The sequence below is a fragment of the Neolamprologus multifasciatus genome, chromosome 3, assembly GCF_963576455.1.
Source record: "Neolamprologus multifasciatus chromosome 3, fNeoMul1.2, whole genome shotgun sequence".
Taxonomy (NCBI): domain Eukaryota; kingdom Metazoa; phylum Chordata; class Actinopteri; order Cichliformes; family Cichlidae; genus Neolamprologus; species Neolamprologus multifasciatus.
The window spans coordinates 2,683,894-2,711,471 of NC_140441.1; the positions used below are offsets into that span (position 1 = coordinate 2,683,894).

General features: G+C 40.4%; 2 protein-coding genes across 3 annotated transcripts; one reads left to right on the forward strand and one right to left on the reverse strand.

The window, feature by feature from the left end:
• Positions 1-3,409: 3,409 nt before the first annotated feature.
• Positions 3,410-16,938, reverse strand: LOC146521048 (uncharacterized). 2 transcript variants are annotated; one of them, XM_085154383.1, is made up of 9 exons: positions 16,572-16,938; positions 16,148-16,207; positions 15,851-16,075; positions 15,652-15,759; positions 12,475-12,804; positions 10,360-10,692; positions 8,314-8,640; positions 7,829-8,164; positions 3,410-7,571 (listed from the first exon to the last, which is right to left on the reverse strand). In XM_085154383.1, exons 1-9 carry the CDS (start codon positions 16,606-16,608, stop codon positions 7,480-7,482), a joined length of 1,848 nt encoding a protein of 615 aa, XP_085010509.1. In that variant the 5' UTR covers positions 16,609-16,938; the 3' UTR covers positions 3,410-7,479. The 2 variants fall into 2 exon arrangements, with proteins under 2 accessions (XP_085010509.1, XP_085010508.1); XM_085154382.1 differs by having other exon boundaries at positions 3,411-7,571; positions 15,851-16,207; positions 16,572-16,936.
• Positions 16,939-19,721: 2,783 nt separating this feature from the next.
• Positions 19,722-27,520, forward strand: LOC146521049 (uncharacterized). Its single transcript, XM_085148642.1, has 7 exons — positions 19,722-19,872; positions 22,584-22,625; positions 22,701-22,967; positions 23,051-23,290; positions 23,380-23,601; positions 23,766-23,891; positions 26,241-27,520. The coding sequence occupies exons 1-7, from the start codon at positions 19,722-19,724 to the stop codon at positions 26,276-26,278; spliced, it is 1,086 nt and encodes a 361-aa protein (XP_085004768.1). The 3' UTR covers positions 26,279-27,520.
• The last annotated feature ends 58 nt before the right edge of the window (positions 27,521-27,578 follow it).

Below are 27,578 nucleotides of genomic sequence, written 5' to 3' on the forward strand. Positions count from 1 at the left end.
ATCTCTGCAGCTCGTCCAGAGTCACCATGGGCCTCTTGGCTGCATTTCTGATCAGCACTCTCCTTGTTCGGCCTGTGAGTTTAGGTGGACGGCCTTGTCTTGGTAGGTTTACAGTTGTGCCATACTCCTTCCATTTCTGAATGATCTTGAACAGTGCTCCGTGGGATGTTCAAGGCTTGGGAAATCTTTTTGTTAGTGATGTGTCCTGTGTCAAAGCTTCAAATCGTGTGTCGAGTAATCTCGGGGGAGTTTTTGTGAAGCTCGTATCGAGGCTTGCTTTGATTACGTATGCAGTGACGTTCGAGGCCTCGCGGGCAGTCCGTACCACGTGACTGATTCAGTAATTGGCTCGCCGGTTAGCGCCAGATTCAAAATAAAATGGGCAGCAAAACACAGCTGATTTCCCATCACATTGTGTTGAAGAATTGGATTACTTGCGTGCTACATAGTTACTTGAGCATTTCTTCTTCGATGGAACCAGCAAGTAAGAGATTTTTTATTTTATTTTATCTCTCCTAATAAAGTATGCACACAGTAATAAATATCACAAATGATAAGCACCATAATATAAATAAACACTACAGATCCTATAATCTGATTTTTAGTTTGAAGTGAAGCGCCACACACTAGTTTGTGTCATTATCCAAATGTACATAAGCATGATTACACAGTTACTAGGAGCGGGTTTTGATTATCAATTAAAATCGATTCTTGGGTAACGTGATATCGATTCATTAAAATCCTGATTCGATTTTTTTATATAAATTTCACTACATTTCAACCACCACCAAACAGCTAAAACAGTAAATGAGAGCAGGAAAACAGATTCTGCACAAAGACATAAACACAAAGCGTGGAGCCTCCGACGGATCAGAATCACTGAGATGTCGCCTTTTCTCACCCCACGGCACGTATGCAGACACGGTCGAGTCTGAAAGCCGACAGCTCACTGATTCTGATACGTCGGCGGGTCTGCGCTTTGTGTTTATGTCCTTTTTGCGCTGATTCTTAAGCTGTTAGTTTTATCTCTCTCCAAACAATATTGACCGAACCAGCAGCAAAAGAAGATCCAAACTACGCTTCACATAAACATCGTCATGAATTTCCTCTGACTTTTGCTGTTTTGCTTCCACCACGATAAAAATCACACTTCATGCACAGCTCTCTCTCTCTCTCTCTCTCTCTCTCTTTCTCTGTCTCTCTCTCACACACACACAGTGTACTTCAAGAACAGTTTCCCGTCTAAAAATCTGTTTTCTTCATTATTCGCATCATAAGTCTACCATTATTTACAGCGCTATCGGCCGCTGTTTTTCCCTTTTACTTACTTCCGAAAAGAAAACCTAATTTCTGCCGTTCAGTAGGCTACTAAACAAATTTAAACTTTTTAACATTATGCAAAATTGCAAAACGCTAAGGTGTGTCTCTAATAAAACCTCTGTAATTTGCTCTGCTTCAATTCAGCAGCATCAGGTAATGTTCATTTGTCGATTAATGGTTTTCTTTTGTTTTTGATCTACTGCTGAATATTTTTATGAAATCGTTTTTCTGTTGTAGCCTCAGCTACTTTGACACAAAGGCATCTGCTGTGATGCTTACACATTAGATAAAGTCTCGAAAGTGTCAGCTTTCTTTTTATAGTTATAAAAATATGCAAATGTACTGATCTATGATCTGAATTATACTATTGACTGACTGTCTGAGGCTAACAGTTACACAATCATACCAAAACTTTGTACTGATAGTTTCTACTTTCTCTTTTGTATCACACATACTGAGACAATAATTTGGGATAAATAACCATGAAAACAATTTATTTATTCAGTTTAGAGGTTTACACATCATTATAATCACAGAATTCGTTTCACTTGAATTGTCCACTTGATGGCGCAGAAGAGCAAATGAATCATCACAATGCTTCGAACCATGAGTCGACCAGTTGGATCACGGGTGTCAAACTCAATTGCACAGGGGGCCGAAACTCAAGGCACACTTTAGGTTGCGGGCCTAACAAGATAAACATTTTTTGAACACACTAAAACAATGTTTTTTAAACATAAATATGAATAAAAACAGACAAGAATATTATTCCAGAATAAATAAACTTAAAAAAAGTAAACTTTAACTTTAAATATTTTGCTCTCCATAAAAATATATCCAGTCAAAATTATGCAAGTTAGAAATATGAACATGCTGCCAAAAACCCCAGAAAAAATAAATGAAAGCATATAGAAGGTTCAAGCCACATGTAGACAGAGCAAAGTGCACTGACTTTGTTCAACATTACTTGGCAACAGGGAAAGTGAGGCAAGTTGCACTGGTGCATTTGTGACAGCTTCACTTGAAATGCTTTCACGGCATCATACATGTCCATGAACTGACAGGTTTCCTTGCTGAGCTCAAAAACTCGATTGAGAATTTTTCCCCAGCTCAGCCAGCGGACCTCTGTATGATGAGGAATGTCGGCAAACTCTGAATCTATTTCCCTCATAAAAGACTGAAACTGACGGTGATTTAAACGTTTAGCTCAGATAAAATTTATGGTTTGCGTTACGGTGATCATTACATGCTCCATTTTTAGGACTTTACCACACAGCCTTTCCTGGTGTGTGATGCAGTGATATGCTGTTAACTCACCGTACAGTTCTCCTCCTGCATCTTTACTAGATCTTACATCCTGCACAACCTCAGCACTCCATCTGTTGTCCCAGGACAGTTTCATGTCGGTTACACTTTGACATACGTTTTAAAAAATGTCTTTTCCTGTCGTTGTCCCGTGCATCGATTTAATGTTCAATATTTCCACTCCACGGATGAAGATGGCCAGCTGTGCAATGTCCATCATGTCTGTACTTTCATCCACAGCAAGAGAGTATGCAATAAAGTTTTTGCTTCTTTCACACAACTGTGTTCAGTGGCCATCTCACCAACCTGATCAGCAATCGTATTTCTCCTCAGGCTCGAATTTGCCAAAATCTGCGTTTTGTCTGGACACAAGACATCACAACTCTTCAGAAACTCTCCCTCGGTAAATGGCTGGACTGATTTAGCTATCTCCTCTGCTACAATAAAACTTGCTTTCACAACAGCTTCACTTTGTGATTTTGCTCTGGTGAAAAATGTCTGCTGAAATGTCAGATTCTTCTTTAGCTCTTCTACCTTCTGTAGTTTCTGCTCTGCATACAGGTTTTTCAGCTTATGTTTTGACTCGTAGTGCCATCTTAAATTAAATTCCTTAATTACAGCCACATTAGCTCCACAAATAAGACACACGGGTTTACCAGCAATGTTTGTAAACATATATTCAGCCTCCCTTCGCCGGTGCTGAAAGGCTCTGTTTTCAGAATCTACTTGTCTCTCCACCATTGTGAGCGGCTAGATTCGCAATAACAGAAGTTTGACTCAATTGACGTGGGAATGTTCCCAGGTAGCCTAGCGTTGGGCAAGGAGGATGCAGCGCTGCATTATGGGATCTGTAGTTTGTGTTATTAGCGCCTCATATCGCCGGGCCATGCATAACAATAATAATAAATCTATATAAAATGATCTTGCAGGACGGATATAAATGTACGCCGGGCCGGATGTGGCCCATGGGCCTTGAGTTTGACACATGTGAGTTGGATGGAAAGCTTCAGTTCATCGCGAGGCTTCATCTCACCATCACTACTTTTTGTAGCCTAAGCCTGCTTTAAATTTCTCAATAACTTTATCCCTGACCTGTCTGGTGTGTTCTTTGGACTTAATGGTGTCGTTGCTCCCAATATTCTCTTAGACAATCTCTGAGGCCGTCACAGAGCAGCTGTATTTGTACTGACATTAGATTACACACAGGTGCACTCTATTTAGTCATTAGCACTCATCAGGCAACGTCTATGTGCAACTGACTGCACTCAGACCAAAGGGGGCTGAATAATTACGCACACCCCACTTTGCAGTTATTTATTTGTAAAAAAATGTTTGGAATCATGTCTGATTTTTATTCCACTTCTCACGTGTTCACCACTTTGTGTTGGTCTTTCACGTGGAATTCCTGTGAAATTGATTCATGTTTGTGGCTGTGGATGTGACAAAATGTGGCAAAGATCAAGGGGATCGACTACTTTTGCAAGCCACTGTAGATGGCAGTGATGGCCGTGGTTGCTCTAACAGCAATTTCCCAACTTTTGGAATAATTGTTCATCTGACTAAAACAGTCTGCAGATATTCACTCTTTTCCAAAAAGAACATTCTCCAGGAGGAAAACATTAAATAAACAAAAAAAAATTAGATCCAGAAATCAGGTGAGTCATTTTAATTTACATTAGACACAATGAAAATTCCCAAGAAACAAAAGGAGAAAATATAAATCTTAAAACAAGAATATAAAAGAAAAAGAAGAAGAATGAAAGCTTGAATGCTTGAAAATGGTGATTGAAAATTGAACAGAAAATGTATAAACTCATTGGGGTTTTTTCCAGTTCAGAAAGATTAAGCAGGACAGGTGGACTAAAGAATGATACCCAGAACTAATTGATACACTGTCCCAAAATAAACTGTGTGGATAATGTGGTGAATGAATACCAGGAGTACGAGCAGATTAGCAACAGCTGTCTAAATATAGTTATCTGGATAATCTCTAAAGATTTATTTACATCATGTTTTTTTTTTTTTTTACCTTGGCTAATGACTACCACTGTTTGGAATAGATGCATTGTTGAGTCATGACCAGGTTTATTTTAACTGGATACACCAAATGTTCCTTTTTATATATATAATTTACAATTGTGCTATTTTAACCCTTTGTTATGGTGCCTGAATGATTGCATGCTATTCTGAGGCATGTGTTTTATAAAGCACATTGAAATGTTTGGTTTGATAAAGTTTATACAAATATAACAATGCTATTTGTTTTTATCCCCATAAATAAGAATTTACCTCATAATAATTCTAACAATAATGCCACACTGGAAACGTGGAAGTGGTGTCACTGTTATGGATAAACTACGGCATTAAAAATAAAATGTGTCAGTAAGATAACATGTCCTATTTTTTTTTAATGATTGAAAAGGTCTATGAAAACTCATCAAGTGACAGAGAGAAAAGGTTGTGCCCCTTTGGTACCCTTCATGGCTTCCTGTTAAGTTCAATTTTAATTTTAAAATTCTTTTTTTGGTTTTTAAATCTCTTAATGGTGTTGCCCCTTCTTATTTGTCTGAGGTGCTTTACCCTCACATGCCGTCACATGTTCCTCAGCTAACCAGATGCTTTTGACTGTTCTGAAGACATTTAATAAATCCTGAGGAGACAGAGCCTTTGCAGCTTCGGCTCCTAAAATGTGGAATGAGCTTCCTCTGGAGGTCAGACAGGCTCAATCGCTTCTTTTCTCCTTGACTTTTAACCCAGTGTGAGTTGTTATCTGTCTGAAACTTTTCCTCTTCATATGTAGCTGTACTGATTTATGGCTTAATTCTTGTTTTCTTTTACAGCACTTTGAACAGCCGTTATGTTGTTTTAAAGTGGTTTAGAAATATAGTGAAAGTGGAAGGTAAAAGATGAGTGTGTTTCTGGACTGCCTTGAAGAAAGATTTTTTTTTTATTGATATTTTTTTTTTTTCGTAAAAAAAAACAGTGTCCAGGTCTACAAAAGAGACAAAGAAATGTTCCTAAAATCACTTTTTTAACCTTTTCCCTGGTTAAATAGAAATAATAAAAGCATAAATAAATAAATAAATGTAAGGCAGTGATTCTCAAACTTCTCACAATGAGTACCACCTCATAAAATATATAGCTCTTGTAGTACCACCCTCATGACCGATATTAAAGTACAGTAGTATAGGCCCATTTACAGTGTTGGGAAAGTTACTTTTAAACTGTATTCCACTACAGATTACACAATACATGCCCTCGTATTGTTTTTGGAGGAAAACACGAACACGGTGTACAGTCGAGTCTTAATAGCTTACTTACAACTGGGCTCGTCAGGCTCTCTTCTTGGCTGCAGTGGTTATTATTATATTTACATGCTTCCAGCTCCCGTTTTGCTCGATGACAGCTCGTACTTTTCCTTTTTCTCCCTCCCTCGCTCACAGACACATAACGGGTATGGCAGTCCATTCTCCCTGCAGCACGGACTACACTGCCCATGATGCTACATTCTTTAGAGCGATGCCTGTAACACTCTGCCTATTGCCTTCATATTAAATAATATTTTGAACAATAATTAAAAAAATATTTCCTCACATCATTTTGCGGGCCGCAAATAGAGTTGAGACACAGGCATTAGAGCCTCGTAATGTGTGTTTTGTTTGGGTTTCCACTGGCGTGGAATTACCAAAAATACAGAGGGCATAGTATAACACATGAAACAGGAAAAGACCATTTATTTCAGCAAAGTATTCTATTCTAGTATTCTAAATACCACCTTTTTAAACAGTAACTGTAACTGAATACAGTTACTCATATTTTGTATTTTAAATACGCTGGTACGTTTATTCCGTTACTCCCCAACACTGTATATTTAACACCACATAAAGTTAACACGATTTTATTTCTTATATGAATGTTATTTATTTTAACTGTCATAAACAGGATGTGACGAGTGATAATAACAACAACTGTACTGCATTAAAACATTTGCATCTTTAAGTAATGACCTGATAAACCCTGCTTCTGGGTCCAAACTACTCTGCATTTATCAATGCTGTTATGTTTTTCACATGTTTTAATTACTGCTCCCAGTGTTAACGCATTAACCACAATGAACCTATCTGGAGTGGACAGTGATTAAAAGTCCCTGAAATGCTTCTGTCAACGTATTTCAGGAAGTTTGTCCATTCTGCCCTCGAGATGGGTTAAAGGGGTTAAAGATTTTAATCACGTTAATCCTGGTTAACACACATGTTAACACTGTCAGGACTAGTTTTAATGCTTTGTATCTTGTTCGGTTTAATCTCATGAAAAGCACCTAAAAACAGTCAGTGATCACTGTCAGCCTCTCTCTGTTATTATCTCCACTGTTCACTTTAAAGCACAGTTTTTAAAACCCTTAGGATGTAACTACAGCCCAGCCCATGCAGCAGCACATTAATAACTAACCTCGTATTGTGGATGGATTATCTCAGTTGTTCTCCTGACTGATGTTTGGTCCTTTTACAGCATCCTGCCATGCGATTGCATTTGTCCCTGACCACCAGGAACCCTCACCTTAACTTTTATCGAGAGGAAAAAATTTCATTCATCCTCCATCTTCACTGTGTTTATGTTATGCTAACATAGCTGTGTTGCTCGCCGCCGCATAGAACATTATTATATTTTCTCAGTCAGAACATGCTATATTTTTTAATCTTAAAAAAACCTTTGGAGGCTTCCCTTGTACTACTAGAGGACGCCCACGTACCACAGTTTGAGAATCACTTTCCTACTGTGTCCTTGTGATAAGCTGAAAGAGGAGGCTTATCCATGTTTATGATCAAACAGCTGATTCTAAACTAAGCCTTCAGATCAAACTGATTGATCAGCCATCAGAGGAGTCGGATCAATGGAGCTGCTTCTGTTCCTGATGTCCCCTGTTTGATCCTGGACCTGAACTCTCCCTGCAGAGGAGACACAACACAGTCAGACACACACACAAATATCTTAGTGGAGCCATCTACTTGACAAAATGTTTTCCGTAGCCGCTTACCCTAACCATCTAAAAAGATTGACTAAATCTAATCATAACCTAACTTTAACCTTGCCCACATTTTGAGCCTCAAAAATGCCTTCAAACTCGTGGGGTGTTCCCAAAACAGACTGTTGGTCCTCACAAGTAAGAGAAAGAGAAAGAGAAAACCTATATTTTCATACTGACCTTTGACCTTTAGTAATACTGTAGTCTCTCTCAAGATGTTTCTGTTTTTACTGTAGATTATACATTCATACTCTCCACTGTCTCTCTCTGTGGGGTATTTCAGGGTCAGACTGAGGTCTCCAGTTTTCAGCAGGTCGTCATTCAGCTTCGTTCGGTCTTTGTAATCCTGGTCCTGTTTGTGAGGCCGGTCAGAGCCGTTCTCATACATGTGGACGATCAGTGATGGATCCAATTCAATATGTCTCCACACTATTTCAGCATCTCCAGGCAGGTTTTCTGTGGTTCTGAAGGGCAGCAGGACAAATTCGGCCCCCTCCTCCACCTCCACCGGACAGTCTGAAGGAAAACCACATCATGAGCTGCACAGACAGAAGTGAATCTACAAGGCAGGTTTTCAGTTGGTTGATGATAATGGTTGAATAATGATTTTTAACCACACAAACACACAAACACAAATATTTTCTGACATGCACACTCATACTGACTCGTCACTATCAGCAGCACCGTTTTCTTCCTCTTGATCCTCTTGTCCTTGACACTGCAGATGTATTTTCCCGTGTCTCTGTCTGAGGGTTTCTTCAGGGTCAGACTGAGGTCTCCAGTCATCTGTGAGTTTGCTTCCATCCTCGTTCGTTCTCTGTAGACCTGGTGCTGTTTGTCCCGCTGGTCAGAGCCCTGCTCATATTTGTGGACCGTAATTGGTGGTTCAGGTTCATATCGCCACCACTCCACTTCAGCACTGGACAGGTTACCTGTGGTTTTGAAGGGCAGCTGGACAGACTCCGCCCCCTCCTCCACCTCCACCCGACATACTGAAAGAACAAGGTCAGTGAGGTCTTTACTGAACCTTACAATATAAAACTCATTGAAGCGACTGTGAACTGACACTACAAACAAAATGTAATTTAAGATATACAGGTGGTAATAATCAGGGGCAAGATTTGTCTACTCAGTCTAAGGAGCTTGGAAAGAAAAGCGTCTGGACTTCTTTAAGTTGTTTTAAGACGTTTCACCTCTCATCCAAGAAGCTTCTTCAGTTCTAAGGTCAAATGGTGGAGATCCCAGATTTAAACCCAGTGGGAGTTTCCCCCAAAGAGGGACAAAGGACCCCCTGATGATCCTCTATCTAATCACATGAGCCAAGGTGTGAAAACGGATGTGGGTCACAATCAGCCAGGGTTTCGGGTGAGCTCATTGTGAAACCTGGCCCCACCCTATAATGTGATTTCCTGTGGTCAGAAGGCCCAGGATGTGAGTGGGCATTAAGGCGTCTGGGGAGGGAACTCAAAACTGGATTATAGATGGCAGACGGTTGGTGTCGTAAACCACCACCGTTCAAGAGTTTTGAGAACCCTTCCCAGATGCCAGCACTGTCAGTAGCAGGAGCAGCAGCAACACCAACATTGTACCCATCAGGTAAAGCATAGGCTACCTTCAAGCTGTAGAAAAAGCTCTCCTAAATCTAACATGCAATGGTGTTTGCTGTAGTGAGTGATTGTGACAGGAGAACTGAAAGCAGCTGAAACCTATGTTGTGAACCAAATATGTGACTGTGGAGTTAAAAATAAAACATCCTTAAAGAATCTGTCAGTCTTTCTTGATAAGCAAAGCTGTTATTTGGTTTCTTACCTTTAACCTGAACCTTCATTTGTTTCTTCATGAGGATGTTTCCCTCCCACTCAAATCATGCCAGAGGCTTTTATTTTGAAGTTAGAATCAAGAGAAATAAACGATAAACAATTGCAACACATTTAGATGAGCTTGAAAAGTCTCTCGACAGATATTTTCCTACAAGAGATTCAGCATGGGTGAGACGTTTGCTGTTGAGACTGCAGATGTCGATGATGAATACCTTGACGAAATCATTGAAGTTCAGCAGAGCCAGGTTCAACAGCAACTCTTCAGAACAACAACGCTCTCAACGTTTTGGTGTCGACAAATGGACAAATATGTAGTTATTGCTAAGGAAGCCCTGGATTTTTTTATACCATTTGTTACAACATATCTTTGCGAGCAATCCTTTTCGACAATGCTGGACATAAAAACGAAGAAAAGGAACAGACTTTACTGTGAAAATGACATGAGAGTGGCACTTGCCAAGGTGAAGCCACGCATATCTGAACTGGTCTCTCAAAGGCAGAAGTCACACTGATTTGCAGTATGTACATTTGTATGTAATTTGCTGTAAGTTCGTGCATTGTGTTGGTTCTGTTCTTTGAACAAGGTGATGTTCACGCACGGGTCATTTTGTGCACCAGTAAAAAACATATCTATGTCTTGAATATGAAAAAAATCATATTTTATTTTTCACTACAGAGGGGTTCGGTGAATGCGCATATGAAACTGGTGGGTTCGGTACCTCCAACAAGGTTAATAACCAATGATTTAAACACACAGTTGTGCTGCCTGACATTCTTGGCTTTTAGTCAAAACTTAAAAGAATTTAAATTTAAACTTAAAATAGATTCAAACTAAAAGCTTTTAGAGAATAAACTCCTACATGACCTTTGACCTGTATCTACAGCACTGACCTCTGACTTTCAGCTCCACTTGTTTCTTCAGCAGGATGTTTCTCTCCCTGCTGTAGACGGTGCAGGTGTAGGTGTAGTGATCCCAGTCTGTGGGCTGTTTCAGGGTCAGACTGAGGTCTCCAGATTTCAGCAGGTCTTCATTCATCTTCGTTCGGTCTCTGTAAAACTGGTCCTGTTCTTTAATCTGGTCAGAGCCGTTCTCATACACGTGGACCTTCCTGGTTCGGATGTAAATACAAGTCCACTCCACTTTAGCATCTTCAGGCAGGCGAAGTCTGGTTTTGCAGGGCAGCTGTACAGACTCCACCCCATCCTTCACCGCTACACAGGGGACTGAGAGGACAACAAAGCACAATGAGTTGTACAGCCAGTGCAGCAGCGTGAAGTTAAACCTTTTCAGTGAAAACATGTTTGACCAATATGTTCCTTTGCTGCACAGTACAGAGTACAGTACAGTGGTGTCCAATCAGCAGCAGAGCTGACTCTTTACCAGACTTCTTTGTGTCAAATGTACAGAATCAAATCCTTTGTTTGTTTCTGCAGAGTAAAGTTTTTATGTCCTCCTTCAAGGTTTAGATTATTTCTTAGAATCTTTCAAAGAAACTGTAGAAGTTACTAGACTATAATTCAACCACACAGACAGCTGGTCACTTGATCTGCTGTCTGAATGCTCAGCTTGTTCTCAAAATGAACTTAAAGAAACGTCTGTTGTGGTTGTTAGGTCTGCACTCGCAGGCCTCGCTAGCTCAGAGACTTATCCCGATGAACAAAGCAAGACAATCAAACCTCGATGGATTTTTACTTGCACAAGTGTGGTAATCTCAGAGCTGCAAGCTCTGCACCCAAACTCAGTCAACTTCAACTCCAGCCTCTCCTCGCAGTCTTTTATTAAATGAGAATTTGTAAAACCCGTATGATGTGTTGTAAGAGCTAAGGCACTGTGTGTGTGTAAATGTTCGTGCGTGTGTGTCTGTATACGTGACTTCCTGTCGACCATAATATTCTATTAGAGCGATTAGAACATGCTGTAGGTATTACAGGTACTGCTCTGCAGTGGTTTGTATCATATCTATCTAATAGACTAAAGAAAAAAAGCTTTGTAACTATCCCAACTAGAGAAGACTGTGTTTCTACAACACTGTTTTCCTCCCCGAGGTACGCAAAGCCGTTTAAAAGCCCCTTTGAGGTCCCTGCGCAATCACGTAAACCTTTGATAAAAAATTAACTGAACTCAGACACGCACAGAACATTTTCCTTCATTGTGTTGTTGAACTTAGCGCAGCTGTGGGGTTTGTTTCTATTGGTTGCTGAAGGCACATCACAGCACACGGGTCAAACTTTGATGCCTACATGTGCGTGTACTCATCACTTGTGCACTTTAGCTGCACTTTGCTTGGCGCAGTGGGAAAACTGATGGTAGAAAGACAAACAAGTAACAACAGAAGCCAGCTGCAGCAAAAACCTTCAGGCTGTGGCACAAATATTAAAAGCAATCAATATTTTAACATTTGTGTTAGCTTGTCCAGAGCCGTAGAAAACTGTTTCCTATTTACACAAATGGCTGTTATTCCTAACCAGTTAAATGCTACATTTCTGTCAAACCCCTTGAATTAACCTCCAGAGGCCCAGTGTCTTTTGATCTCTACATGCTTTATGGGTTTGGCCTTTGTGAGCGAATAAAGGCTAGTGAGTATAAAAACTGATCTTTGTAGTAGTAGAATTATTTCTCTAATATGAGGACAGGGGCTAGATTCTGCAAAATTCAATAAAGTCAGCATTGCTTATCAAAGTATGAATCCGTATTAATTAGCATAAAGTCAAAGGTGCAGAAAAGTTCCCATATGAGGATGCAGATGTGGGTCGCAGATCTGGTGGATAAAGTTGAAGGTGTGTACTTCAATAACATCTTGATTGTTTCATTTAAAATCACCTTTGATGGTTTACAGACAAAGTGTCCAAAAACGTAGGGACCTTCTGTATCTGCAGCTCACTCATAAAACCCTGTTCACCATAGTAACCACAGTCACGTTATTGATGACAGGCTCTTGTTACCGAACTTCACCATTTCTATTAATCCTATACTGTAAACCTTTGACCTGTATCTACAGCTCTGACCTTTGACTTTCAGCTTCACTTGCTTCTTCAGCAGGATGCTTCCAAGGATGTTGCTGATGGTGCAGGTGTATGTGTCCGTGTCTTTGTCTGTGGGGTACTTCAGAGTCAGACTGAGGTTGGCAACTGTCAGCTGTTTTCTCTTCATCTCGGTTCGGTGTGTATATAACCAGTGTTGTTGTTGTTGAGGCTGGTCAGAGTCACTTTGCTGCACATGGACTATCCTTTTAAAGCTGTCAGTCCACATCACTGTAGCGTCTTCAGGCAGGTGAACTGCTGTTATAAAGGGAAGTTCAACAGACTCCACCCCTGAATCCACCTTCACCTGCGGGACTGAGAGGACAACAAACATCATCATCAGCTGCACAGGAAGTCTTTAAGATGCTAAAACAGGATGTCCAAAAAACTCCTTGAAAAGCCTTCAGTTAATCCAAAATGCTGCAGCAAGAGTCCTGACAGGGACTAGAAAGAGAGAGCAGATTTCTCCTGTTTTGGCTTCCCTTCATTGGCTTCCTGTTAAATCCAGAATTCAAAATCCTGCTCCTCACATACAAGGTCTTAAATAATCAGGCCCCATCTTATCTTAATGACCTTGTAGTACCATATCACCCTATTAGAGCACTTCGCTCTCGCTCTGCAGGCCTACTTGTTGTTCCTAGAGTATTTAAAAGTAGAATGGGAGGCAGAGCCTTCAGTTTTCAGGCCCCTCTTCTGTGGAACCAGCTTCCAGTTTGGATTCAGGAGACAGACACTATCTCTACTTTTAAGATTAGGCTTCAAACTTTCCTTTTTGCTAAAGCATATAGTTAGGGCTGGACCAGGTGACCCTGAATCCTCCCTTAGTTATGCTGCAATAGATGTAGGCTGCCGGGGATTCCCATGATGCATTGAATTTTTCCTTTCCAGTCACCTTTCTCACTCACTATGTGTTAACAGACCTCTCTGCATTGAATCATATCTGTTATTAACCTCTGTCTCTCTTCCACAGCATGTCTTTATCCTGTCTTCATTCTCTCACCCCAACCAATCACAGCAGATGGCCCCGCCCCTCCCTGAGCCTGGTTCTGCTGGAGGTTTCTTCCTGTTAAAAGGGAGTTTTTCCTTCCCACTGTCACCAAAGTGCTGCTCATAGGGGGTCATATGATTGTTGGGTTTTTCTCTGTATCTATTATTGTGCGATCTACTGTACAATATAAAGCACCTTGAGGTGACTGTTGTTGTGATTTGGCGCATTGAATTGAATTAACCTTTGGCATGTGTCTGCTTGAGTGGAGCAGGAAGTGATTTAAATAGTTACTGTGTATTTTTAGTGTTGTTCCTGAAAACATTTGTCTTATTTTGTGATTATGGTATCTCTGCCCGTTGGTTTAGGTTGGAATCATATTTTTTCTCTTCTCTGTGGGGTTTTATTCAGCTTGTACTGGTGTAACTGTAATCATAGGTGAAGCTCATTGGACTTTATATGTATTCCATTTATCATTCATCCTAGGTACCGTAGTGACACAGCACCACACAAAAGCCCCTCATGTCTTTATATCTTGGGAAATTGGGAAATCGGTGGAGCGATTTATTGAAATATGTGCAAAGTATTTAAGGCAAAAACATCTTGAATGTCTTGATCTTGAAGGTCAATATTTGACATTTTTGATATTTTTGCCATTTTTACATTACCACCTTTATTCTTTAGCACAGTCTGAACTGTGTTAGGCAGCTTTTTGCAGTGTTCAGGAGTAGTTCTCCAGGACTTTTGAAGGACATTGTGATTTAAAAAAAAAATCAAGATATGCTTTTCCTGCACTGGCAGCGAGTTTGGGATTCAGTTCTTCTGTATCAAGAATGGCTACCTGACAGCTGCCCTTCCATTGAGACCATTTCTGATGATGCTTTAATGGACGACTGAAAGAAAAAAAACATTTTTCGGTATTTCTACTTATGTATTACAGCTTCCAAAATCACAGCATTCTTAGATAGCTGGAAACAGGACAGAAGATCAAGTGTTTTAATGTCTTCAAGAGTTTTTAGGGTTTTTTTTTTGGCAAGTTGTGCTGCTGTGTCTGCCTTTTTATGACAGGGTAAAGCACAACTCCCAGTACCCCCCACTGCCCATGGCCTTGAATAACAACAATAAAAGCAGAGTTTCTCTGAAAATACAAACAGTAAACTTAAAATGAGTGATGCTTGTTTCATGATGCTCCAGATGTTCTAAGCTGGTAAAAGCTTTGAACTGCAAGCAGACCAGTTCAGGACCTGAACTCTTCCCTGCTATTTTATCAGACGCTGTTTAGTATGATGTTACTGAAATATGTAAGGCCTTCACTTAAGAAGACATCGTGTCAATGGGAGCATTTGTTGTTGTAAAACCTGTAAATACCTTTGAGCACCTTTCCAGATGTGGAAGCACTATTACATACCATCAGAGATCAGGTCTTTTATGTGAGCTCTAATAACAAGTCAGATGCCTCCTTTTGAGGATGCAGTGTCCATGTTGTCCCAATAATCCTAAAATTTAATCCGTCTGACCACAGAACAGTTTTCCACTTTTTACTGACATTTGCCCCAAAGAAGAACAGCAGTGTCTCTGGATCATGTTCACATGCACTGTTTTCTTTGCACGATACAGCTTTAACCTGTATGTGTGCATGGCATAGGCAATTGTGTTGCAGTAATATCTGTAAATGTTTCAAAGCTCATGAACTGCCTGAGGGCACGGGACTGATTTTCAGCCTTGATGCTGTGCACAGAGATTGCTCCTGATTCTCTGAAACCTTTGACGATGTTATGTGCCGTAAATGATGAGATATTTATAGGTTTCAGAATTCTGTCTTGAGGAACATTGCAATTATTTAGTAATTGTTTTTGCAAGCTCTGAACATCTTTACTTCGGGTAACTCTGCCTCTCCTAATACTCAACAATGTTATTGACCTGTTGCCAATTAGCCTAATTCAGTTAAATGTTAGTTAAATAATTATACGGATGTTTCATTTTTTGCTTTTTGTTGCTGCAACTTTTTGGAAAATTGTTACTGCCATCGAATTCAAAACTTTATTAAAATTGTACATTTTCTCAGGTTGCTGGTTCCCTTAAGAACGTGGCTGGATAAATTTGAGGTCAAGATCACTAACCACCATCATTTAAAATTGGAAATGTGACCACATCACACATGGGGTCACATCACTTACCTTTCACAAAATAGTGTCTGAAGTACATGCCTCCACCCACAATTAAGAATGCAGCCAGATTCATGAAAACCAGGAGAACTGTGACCCTGCTGCGACCGAACAACAAAACTGTGAACAAAAACAGGAAAATGGTGTGATGTTAAAATAATGCTGCAGAATCTCTAACGCTGGACATGATTTTTCATTTGTTTGCACTGACCTCCACCTGTGGCCCTCTGGACCTGCAGCTGCACTGTTGTCTCACCCTGTTCATGTCCAGACTTGCGGGCGGTGCAGGTGTAGTTGCCACTATCAGACAGTTGAAGATTTTTCAGAGTGAGGCTGAGGTTTCCAGTTTCCAGAGCATCAGTATTCATGGACGTTCGGCCGCTGTAATGCTGGTTTTGGTTCTGAAGGTTATCACCTTCCGGTTCACGCAGGTGAACTGTGGGTGGGTTGAGGTCGGACCGGCTCCACACAACTGCGCATTCTTTCACATTAACACTGAGAAACTTACATGGCAGCAGGACAAACTCTGCTCCCTCCTGCACCTTCACACCTGAGGCATGCTGGAAAACTGTGAGGACAGGAAGAGTTTAAACCTGAAATCATTTCCACACTTTATTATGTCTGCAGGAAACTTACAGGCTGAAGTAGATACCACAGTCACAATACAGCAGTTCCAGTGATGCACACCGGCTGATTTCATGAAATCATGTTGATTCAGTGTTTTTTTTATTTGTTTAGATAAGTAAGGACATTATTCCTGAGACATGACCAAAGTGGCTGCTGTTTCATAACTGTGACAGCATGTGGCAGTTGAGACCTCACCTTGTTTATGAATGCACACAAACCTGTCTGACTGTCTGTGTCTCTGTGTGTCTCTGCAAGTGTGATATTAATGGAGCTTGAATCGTGAGGACAGAGGCAGATTTTCTTACCGTGCAGGAGGATCACAAACACCACCAGGGTCTTCATCTTTCTGTAAAAACAGCAAATAGCTAAAACTTTTCCTTCAGTCTGCTTCTGCCTGAGGAAATCAGCAGTAAATCCACAGACATAATCCACCTGCTCCTCACCTTACACGAACACACCTTCAGTTTTTTTCATTCAGGAAGAGGAAACACTTGTTCAGAGGGAGGAAGGGACTGTTCACGTACCTCTAGCCAGTAAAGACGACGACACAAGAAACAGAAGAAGCATTCAGTCAAAAGAAAAGAAACTAACAGTCAGAATCAGTGTAGTAAGTCTGTAAGCAAAACTTTTAATCATCACAGACTAAAGTGAAATATTATCTCTTCGTTTCCTCGTGTACTTCCACATATGATAAATGTGAGTACAGAACATAATAATAATAATAATAATAATAATAATAATAATAATAATAATAATAATAATGATATTAATATTAATATTAATCATAATATTAACATTAATATTAATATTAATCATAATCATCATCATCATAATCATCATCATCATCATCATCATCATAGTTTTATTGCTGTCTACCAGCAGCAGCTTCACAGCCGATCAGGGGGCCCACACACTGTTATTTACAGACTACATGAAAGGCTGGTGGTGAAATGTGAGTATATTCAGTGACAGACAGAAGCTGAGCAGGTAACACTTTCTAATGAAAACATAATAACCAATGCTGGTTATTTATATAATATAACTAATTCAACTTTGTACTGCTCATAAAACCAAGAGTACAGGTTTAAAATACTTACCCAAACAGCAGCCGTCACTATAAAGTTAAGAAAATACAGATGCGAGCAACAGTTAACTTTATAATAATAATAGCTAACTTCAATTCAGCAATAAACAATATTATTATTATCATTAGAAAAGAACAGGAGTGATTGACTGGTAACACAGTGTAAGAGGAACAGTATTTGGAATATTAGTAGTTAATAATTATATTTTAGTCAAGGCCAAGTATTACCCTTCCACCTCTAACAGTGATGATATATTAGTTTAGGATTAACAAATATTGTAGTTTGTATTCTTTATTTGCATTTTAGAGTTTTAAATAACAATATTTATTCAGTTTTCTGTGGAAAAGGCAAAGAGGGAACTGCACATCTCGTTCAGTAACTCTAAAAGAAAATGTTTCCTCTGTGTTGCTGTGAAAATCACTCATTCAGTTCAGCAGCGCAGCGTGCCAAGCTGATGATGTTAAGAGGGAAGTAGTGAAGGTGATGATGTCGCTCTGCTGTCAGTCATCATCCCGACGACATGAAGACTTCATCTGCTCCTCTGTGAGTCACTGAAATCTGATCTTTTTCATCGATTCATTGATAGCAGCTCTAATAAACACTCTTGCATGCTCTCACTCACTGACTGCTTGTTTTAGGTGAGAGGATCCGTTCACTCTTCTTCTGTTGTATCACAGGTTTCATCTGAGAGCAGTCTGTGACGTTTGATTGGAGCCAGGAAGAGATATTATTGGCTTATAATGAATATCACAAGTTTATTTTATTTTAGAAGTTCCAGACCTTCTGCAGTTTATTCTGGAGTAATGCATTGATGACGTCCACCATGTAATCTGGACTGTCATAATAAATTGAGGCCTCATGCCCAGTTAGTGTCTGTAACATGAAGTCAGATGACCTCTTTTCATCAAACATGTAGGGTCAGGAAACCACAGCTGCTGGCTGCATGTGCCACAGATTCTTCTGCCTGTTTTATAATCTTCACTTCCTCTATTAGAAGCACATTTTCCACAGTGAGTCAAACCAAAGAAATGGAGACTGTTTTTGGTAAAATCAGGTTTCTTTTTGCATGTTTGGTTATTTTTCTGGTGCTGAGTTCTAAAAAGTAGCAAAGTGCAATTTAGCCCTAAACTTGTAAATAAAAACCACTTTAAGAGATTTTGATGCTCAATCATTCAGGTAAGTCTCCAAAAGTCGATTCTGTGCATCTGGACGTAGCGTTTTCAGTCAGAGAAACGTTTCATCATCAGGTGACTTCTTCAGTCTCAGCTGACTGCAGCTTTCAATCTTATAAACAGGACATTTGTACAATGACTGAAACCAGCCTACTGAAGGAACAATGGGCTGGGAGGTCAGTTCCTTAATCTTAATTATGCAAATTCTCATGACCATTGATCAACAACCACTGACCAAAGTACCATTCACAAAGAGTTGGGGAATGGCAACAACATTAACATTTTTCCATCAAGGGTAGGTACACAGTTTTGCTAAAGCAGAAAGACTATCATGAGAATATTTTGTCCCTGCTCAGTGATGAAAATGCTTATGAGCCCCTGACCTCATACCACAGGCTATACCAAGGGGAACCTACACCAACTCTGTATGGCTTACTGAAGATACATAAACAACCTCATAAACAACCTGACCTCAGCCTCAGCAACAGGACCGCTCTCAGCATCGATCAAGAGTGTTTGAACTGTGTCTTCATTCCACCTACTTCACATACAAGGGTCAGTCCTACAGGCAGAAACATGGGTGTGCCATGGGCTGCCCAGTTTCACCCATCGTGGCCAATTTGTACATGGAAGAAGTGGAAAAGAGGGCTTTGCTATCCTACCCTGGAACACTAATAATAATGGATTGGATTTATATAGCGCTTTTCAAGGCACCCAAAGTGCTTTACAATGCCATTATTCATTCACTCTCACATTCACACACTGGTGGAGGCAGCTACGGTTGTAGCCACAGCTGCCCTGGGGCAGACTGACAGAAGCGAGGCTGCCATATCACGCCATTGGCCCTCAGCTATGTGGATGACACCTGGGTGGAAATCAAAGGCCAACCGCTGCCTAAGCGAAAACCTGTAGTGATCCCACATGTGTCAGGAGTATCGGAGAAGCTGAGACGCATTTTTTCTAAACACCACATCTCTGTGGCTCTGTTAAAGAGCTCCTCAATACACTACTTGTACTTCAGCTTGGCCTCTTTGATGACCAGAGTCACTGTGCCCCTTTGTAAGCCTGTAAGCCCCCAAATTTGAGACAGTGGTGACAACAGACTGGGACCAGAAAAAGTAGCTGCATATATCATTCATTAGCTCCCAAACTGTCCAGTTATGGACTGAAACAGTGAGGGTTACCGTGAACATGACCCATGCAGTTTATTAGGGAAGCGGCTCAGCCTCGCTCTGCACAAGCAGTGTCACAAGCTGATGGTGTTAACAGGGAAGTGGTGAAGCTGAAGGTGTCACTCTGCTGTCAATCGTCTGACAACATGAAGACTTCAGGTGTGTCTCTGCTCCTCGGTGAGTCAAACACTGAAAAACTTTTCATGCTTACTTTCAGTCATATATTCATTTATCACCGCTTCATCACACAATAAAGTGGGAAAACACATTTTCAGCAGGAGGAAGCTTTTGCTGAAGGTGGATGGATCCCCAAATGAAGTTTGTTGGATCTGCTTAAAGTTTGTTTCATTTAGGAGAGAGGAAGAGTTCGCTCTTTTTCTGTTGTCTGTCTTCTAGTAGGGCTAAAGTAATTTATTTAAAAGTCATTGAAAATAGACGGTGATGCAGCTCACACTTTAACTCAGAGGCATCTAATGAAATACATTCTGTCACACAAGCGTGAAGCAGGAAAGTGTGCTTACATCATGACTTTGTCTCATCAACAGATGTGGATACAACTGAGTTCTAAGCAGAAAAACTTACAAAGTTGTGATCCATCATGTAATTTGGACTGACTCAGAGTTAGAGCTTCATGTTAAGTTCACTGTCTGTAACATGATGACTTAAGGAGAATTCGGGCAACCTTGTTTCTTCGAACATCGACGTTCATTCAGGAAACCACAGCTGCTAGTTGCACTCACCACACGTTTGTCTCTTCACTTCCTTTAATAAGAGCAAATTTTCCATTATAAACACAGAGTGTAACAAAAGACTGGAGACTGTTTTGGTCATTTCCCTCAGAGTTTGTATGTTTTGTTGTTTTTCTGGTGATGAGCTTCAAACAGCAGCAGATTGAGACTCAAATAGAACCAAATAAAATCAGTGAAGCGGTTTGTCCAGGCTAATCATTCAACTGCTCATATCATCCATCAGGGAGTTATTACATTGTTTGCTTTTAGTAAATGTGGAAATTTAATATGAATTCATTTTGTTTTTCATTTATTTTTTTATTTCTTAATACCTAACTGCTGTACCTGTACTGCCCGTATCTCTGTAGATATACTGTATAGCCACTCAAAACTGATGTTCAGATAAGAGTGTGAGAGCCGCCTGTTTTCTTTCTCCACTATAATTCCTGACAATTTTATTAGTTTGGGCGACCTTTACATGTAGGTTGTTGGGATCACAGCAGAGATAGAATATGGGACATGGTGTTTGTTAAATGTCCGAATGGCCCAGGGGGAAGAAGCTGTTAGTGAATCTGGAGATGTGGGACTTGAGGTACCAACATACAACACTGTAAAAAATGACAGATGCCACCACAGAGTCAGAGAAGGTCTTCAAAAGCGCTCCCTGGACTCCAAATGACCTCAGCAACTGCGTTTTCTAAGGACAGCGCTAGCAAACATTCTCCACTTGCGAGTGAAAAAGAAAAAACACCACTTCCCTTTCTTATTCATGTTAAAGTGTACCATGTCCACCAATCAAAAAAATGATATGGCAACATGTGGCGTTTGGTTGTGAAGAGGGAGAAGTTTTAGGAGTGACACCAATGAGAGAGAGAGAGAGAAAGAGAGAGAGAGCAAGTTTTCACATGTAAGAGATTAGTGATGTTTACTGTGTTTGGAGGCTGTAGTTAGTGTGTTATGTAGTTATTGTTTTTTTGTGAGTTATACTAGTGAATGTAACAGATGCTCCTGCTGTCAGACCTTGTGGTGTTCTCCTTTGTTTTATAGTGGACAGAACCTATTTTTTGGTAGTTGGATGAATACTTTGTGTGCCTTCTTATTTGATGCAACACACCTGATTGTTCTGTAAATAGTCTGAAATGATTGTGTAAAAACATCTGAGGCCTTGGCTGCAGTTTGGGCAAATAGCAACATTTTACTTTGTTGTTTGCATCATTTTTAAAAATGTATAATTTCTATTTGCATTTCAAGTTATAAAAGGTATTCATTAAACATGTTTATGTTTTTTTTTCTTTAACTGTTTTCTACTTGGATTATACAAGAGGTTGAAGATACTATTACATACTGAGAGAACTCCACACCGGGTGTAGGCTTGCATGACTAAGAAACTATTTGAGGCAATTTTGTGGAGTTTGAGGTTAGACTCAGCTAAGGATGCACATGTGTGCTTAAGCCGATCGATGGCTGCAGACGCTGTGGGAAGTGAAATCAGCCCGTCATCGATGCAGAAGTGTCTCTCGACAAAGTATTTTGTGTCTGCTCCAAAGTTTGTCTCACCTTCCCAGGTGGCTTGTCATAGGTAATAGATGGTTACTACTGGTGACAGGCTATTACCAAAAATGTGCACCCAGGCGTGGTCTTCCTGCACTTTGTCACATGGGTAGAAGTAATCAACAAATTTTTATTCGTTTTTATTCTTATGAGCACGAGAAAGAGAGGGTGGGGGGGGGGGGGGGCAGGTACACAGTCACTAAAGATGAATAGCACAGCATTTAGTTGAATAGACGTTAAAAGAGAAGGTGTTTCAACAGCTGTTGTCTACACCCTTGACACAGGAGAACAGAAGACTTCACCACCAGTTGACCTTCCCACCAACTGGGTGTCACCAACTTTCTCACAAGACCTGACTGTGACCTACATAGAAAGCCAGCTGAGTGTGCAGCTTTGAAATATAACATCCAGAGTCTATGTGACAAATGGCTAAACAAGTGCCATCATAGCAGGGTGAAGGGTGAACATGGTAACAAAGAAGATGCTCTCCCAGGCCTATTACTGCCTTCTGGTCATAATGTCCACTCTCTTTCAGTGACCTCTCACCTTTAATATCCTATGACCTTCATTGACCTCTGACTTTCAGTGACCTCTGACCTCCTGTTGCAGGTGTGTGTGTGCTGCTGCTGTCTGCACTGACTGTTTGTGCAGGTGAGTAGATGAAGTGCACCATGGTCCAGGACAAACACTGTAAACACTGATAGAAACTGTCCGTCTGTCCTCCAGTCTCTCTGACCGTCAGTCCAAACCTTCAGCAGTTCTTCACAGCAGCCTCAGTGTCTCTGACATGTGAAGGTCAGCTGGGCTCTGATGGATGGACGGTGAAGAGGGACACAGGAAGTGCGACTGAGTCATGTGGAGCAGGTGGGCGGGGCTTTGGGAGGATAAATGGTTCATCCTGTTTGTTTAATGAGTTCAAGCCAGTCAGTGGAGTTTACTGGTGTGAAGGTGAAGCTGGAGAGAAGAGTGAAGAAGTCAACATCACTGTATCAGGTAATGAAGTCGTTCATTTCATCATCAGACTAACAGCACACTGTTCTACCACCTCTACATCACTCTGTGTGTCTTTTCTTCAGATAAATATTTGATCCTGGAGATTCCTGCACTTCCTGTGAGGACAGGAAGTGATGTCACTCTACGCTGTAAGAAGAAAACAAGTGGCACAGTCGCAGCTTATTTCTACTTTAATGGACGTCTTGTTAGACCTAAATCAGAGCACATAATCACCATTAACGTGCAGCAGTCTGATGAAGGTCTCTACTGGTGTTCTACTAATGAGTTTGGATCATCTCCTCAGAGCTTTCTGAGGGTCAGAGGTCAGATCACTGACATCACTTCCTGTTTAAAGCCAATCTGCTGAGCTGATGATAAACTGACTGAATCAGCTTCCTCATCTCCCCTGCAGGTCCTTCAACCACAGCCTTGTTTACAACAACAAAAGAAGCAACAACAACCATAACGTCACTCACAAACACTCATATCTCCTGCTCTTCTACCCTTCTTTCTCCTCCTCCTTCTCCCTCTCCCCCCTCATTCTTTGTATTCCCAATTGTAGCTGCTATAGGTTTTCTGGTGCTATTGGTGCTGGTTCTGTTTGTACTTCATCTTCTGTGGAAGAAACACACAGGTATGGCGTCTGTCTCAAATTTTCATCCAAAGTCATCATCTTGGGCACATCAAGACAGCCTCATCAGCGTTTCTATTTTTTGAACACTGATTAGAAAGTAGATTCAGACTAAAACACCACAGACACAAATACTAGTATTCTTTCAGATCACTTCATCTTTGCAGGGAGATACCAGTCAGCTCCAGTAAATGATGTCACCTATGCTGAGGTCACCAGTAGAGCGTGGACCAATAAGACTCCAGCCATCGAACCTGAAGTACTTTACTCCAGTCTGCGGACAAACACTGCAGGTACACATTCACCTGTGTTCTAGCAAGGGACATCAATGAGAGATAAACCCAAAAGTAGTTTTCATTGGGCTATGATTGGTGTTTGATGTGAGTAAATTCAGGTTTGTGTGTATGACACAGTGTAACAGGCGCTGTCGGCCTGAACTGAAGATTAAAAATAATCTGAGCGGATTTGGTTTGTTTTTAATCCAGATGTATCTTTTCAAAGATAAAGCGGAGAAGCACTCGTTGGACAGTTTAATAAAATACTGTACAAACCACCAAAGCAACAAAATTAGGAAAATAACAATCAGTACGAGGTGAGAATGTACTGCTCTCATTCTGACTCTAATCTGAGGAGCAAAAAGACATTATTTAAAGACAGGCAGTGAGTGGGCTGAACTAACGAGGGCAGGGTGATGCTTCCACAGTTTAGGCTACAGCTGAAAAAGCCCAGTCAGCTCTCACTTTGAGTCAAGTTTTTGGGACTAGCAAGAGAAGCTAGTTCAGTGACCATATTATTTCTTTTATTGCCATGTAAATCTGAGGGTTATATATTAGAGGTGGGAATCACCATACATCCCACGATACGATATTATCACGATACTTAACGCACGATACGATATTATTGCAATTTTTTAAAATATTTTGCGATATTCCGATTCTGTACATAAAGGTAAACTTTATCAATATTCATTTTATCTAATATCAAAGTCTCACACTCAGTCTTTCTCTCATTTCAGTTTTATTGTTGACAAACTGAACGGTTTGTATTACAGTCTAGTCCAACTTAACTGAATCAACCATCTGGTACAATTATAGCTATTCTGAACTATGCAGTTTATGAAAACTATGCAGCCCCTTCAGCAACTGAAGAATTTGAAAGTAAATTAAAACAAAATATAATTTTACATTAAATAAAAAAGTTTTAAACTTAATCAAAATAAAACATGTCTTCAATTAAAATAAGTAAACTGTGAAGGAATGTCAGGATCCTTGCTCAGAAAAAGGATCAACATGCTCTCAAGTCAGAAAACAAAAAACTTTTTTGTAACAAAATATCGATTTCTGCTGTCCCTGTATCGATACATTATTAGCAAACAAAATATCACGATACTACAGAGTATCGATTTTTTTCCCCCACCCCTATTATATACATTAGTAGCAGTAATCAGATGTAAAAGCACATAAATAGTGAAGTCACTTGAGTCAGTAGTTCATATTTCCCGGAGTCAAGCGTTCATTCACCCACATCAAAACAGGTGCTGCTTGTGTGGTTAACTGCTGAGAGAAGCTGAAGTCTCTGTGATGGAGCTTCTTTGTTGAGATCAGTGGGAAATGATCAAAGGTAAAACACATAAACCATGAAGTGTTTTATGTGTTTAAGTTCAGTCTAGCAGCTATTTGAATGTTGTGGACTCTGTAGAGGTAAACAGTGTCTGAGAGTACAGAGAGTACATGTCAGCAGATAGCGGTGCTGAGATATAGGACTGAACAAAGGAAGAAGTAAAGTTACCACGTAGCAAAAGATGTTCTTAACTTTGTTTGTTGTCTTCATGTGTTTATGTGTTTAGACTAGTGTTTAAAGTGAAACAAAATGATAACGAGATATTCATGAAGCCCCTCACAAAGTCTTCATAAGAATTAAGATTTTTCTGCAGGATTATTATTAAATGAAAATAATATATATTTGAATTCAGTTCAGCAGGCAAACAGGTTTGATGGGAAATCCAAGTTCAGTGAGTTGTAAATAAAACCCGGATATTCAGTCACTCATTGGCATATTCTTGTCTTGATGATGTCATCCCAAAAACATCCTTTAGCACACATGACCAATGCTGACATCATCACTCAGACCCCTGAGAACACAAGTAGGGAGTCTGCACCTATATGACTCATGTCCCAGTGTTATTACATGCTGAACTGTCGGGGCGACCGTGGTTCAGTGAATTGGGAAGCTCATTTGTAATTGGAAGGTTGCCGGTTCGATCCCCCCTGCTATCTCTGTCCTGGTCGTTGTGTCCTTGGGCAAGACACTTTACCCTACTACCTATGGTGTTAGTCAGATGGGACGATATGGCAGCCCCGGTTCTGTCAGTCTGCCCCAGGACAGCTGTGGCTACAACTGTAGCTGCCTCCACCAGTGTGAGAGTGAATGAATAGTGGAATTGCAAAGTGCCTTGAAAAGTGCTTTCCATCATTAACTTTTTTTCTCTTTAAGCTTCAGTTTAAAAATTAGGTTTAAAGTTTCATATATTTGTTACATACATATACATTTTAATTAGGTTTTAAAGTTGGTAGGACAATAAATGCCTCACCCTTCTAGTGACCTGCCCCATGACTGCACACTCAACTGTCCCATTTTTACAGAAGCTAAAGGAACCACAGACACCACAGAAGAAGTGTAAACAGGAAGCTGAGGACAGACCTGCAGACAATCCTGTGGACAGCCTCACTCTTTCAGTCACCGTGGGAACATTTACAGGCAGTCATCAGCTTCCTCCTTTCTTCATTCACTCCCATTCATTCACACAGTGATGTCATTGTGGGAGCAAGTGGGGAAGATGTCCTGTTTCCTGTTCCTCCTGAGGAACCAGGATTGACGAGGAACTAAAGAAATCAACCTGCTGCTGGTTTGAGTCTGTGCAGCTTGAACTCTGACAAAGGTCTTCTGCGAGGTGAAGAGTCGTCACTTTCAGGAGCTGCTTCCATCATTTCAAACGGATCAATACTCTGAACTTATGAACACTCGTGTTTGACACAGAGTGTCCTGTGATGGTCCTGTATTCCAGGTGTCTCTTGAGCTCAGGTTCCCTTATTTGTCAGAGTCTTCATTATTTATATTTGTTATTCTCTATTTCGTGTTGTTCATGTTGATTTCCCTCATGTCCAGTCTTTGCCAGCCTCTTCTCTGTGTTTTGTTATTCTGTCAGTCTCCCCGCTCACGTACCTGCGTTTGTCTGTTTTCTCTGTGTTCTGTCTCATTGTGTTTGTAATCCCATCCCTGTGTTTTCTCCCTCCATGTTCATCTCTCTGCATTTTTACTCCTTTGTCTCCTCAGTCAGTCATGTCTCAGTGTGTTTATTCTTCTGCGTCTAGTTCACATATATTAGTCCTGGTCTCTGTGGTTGTACTTCCTGTTTTATTTTGATAGTTTTTCATCCTGTGTGTGTTGTGCTCAGTTTTGCTTCCTCTTTCTCTTTAGTAATTAGTTCCAGTTGTGTTCCCAAATTTTGTCCAACCTCTCATTATCCTGTGTGAGTATTTAGGTCCTCAGTCTCCCTCGTGCCTGTTTTGCTGTGTTCTTCTGTGAGTTCTATGTTTCCTTTGTAGTTTTCTGTTTATATTCTTATATTTTTTTGTATTTCTTTCTGAGTATCTTCTAACATTAATAAAGCTGCCCCTTTTAGCCGACCCCTTTGTTTCCAAGTCCTGCATTTGGGTCTTTTTTCTGCCTGCCATACAGCTGTTCATGACAGGCATAGAAAACGATTTTGCGCCTGGAAGTAATAAATGCATGAACTTATTTTTCAGCATCACTCTGAGACAGGATATTTTTAATTTTAGAGATGTTGCTCAAATGGAAGAAAGTAGTCCTACATATTTGTTTAATATGTGCATTAAAGGGCATAACATGGTCAAAAATTACTGGTTTCATCTCAAAGTTATTTACATATGAGCATCACACTTTACCTGAAATACACAAAG

Excerpts from the sequence above, each read along its gene's own strand:
- LOC146521048 (XM_085154382.1), bottom strand. The coding sequence starts at position 16,608 with ATGAAGACCCTGGTGGTGTTTGTGATCCTCCTGCACG. Across the intron at positions 8,641-10,359 it reads AGTGGAGCTGAAAGTCAGAG|TATGTCGGGTGGAGGTGGAG; the intron begins GTCAGTGCTGTA and ends TTGTTCTTTCAG. Across the intron at positions 7,572-7,828 it reads AGTATTACTAAAGGTCAAAG|GGAGAGTTCAGGTCCAGGAT; the intron begins GTCAGTATGAAA and ends TCTCCTCTGCAG.
- LOC146521049 (XM_085148642.1), top strand. The coding sequence starts at position 19,722 with ATGCAGTTTATTAGGGAAGCGGCTCAGCCTCGCTCTGCACAAGCAGTG. Across the intron at positions 22,968-23,050 it reads AGTCAACATCACTGTATCAG|ATAAATATTTGATCCTGGAG; the intron begins GTAATGAAGTCG and ends TCTTTTCTTCAG. Across the intron at positions 23,892-26,240 it reads TCTGCGGACAAACACTGCAG|AAGCTAAAGGAACCACAGAC; the intron begins GTACACATTCAC and ends CCATTTTTACAG.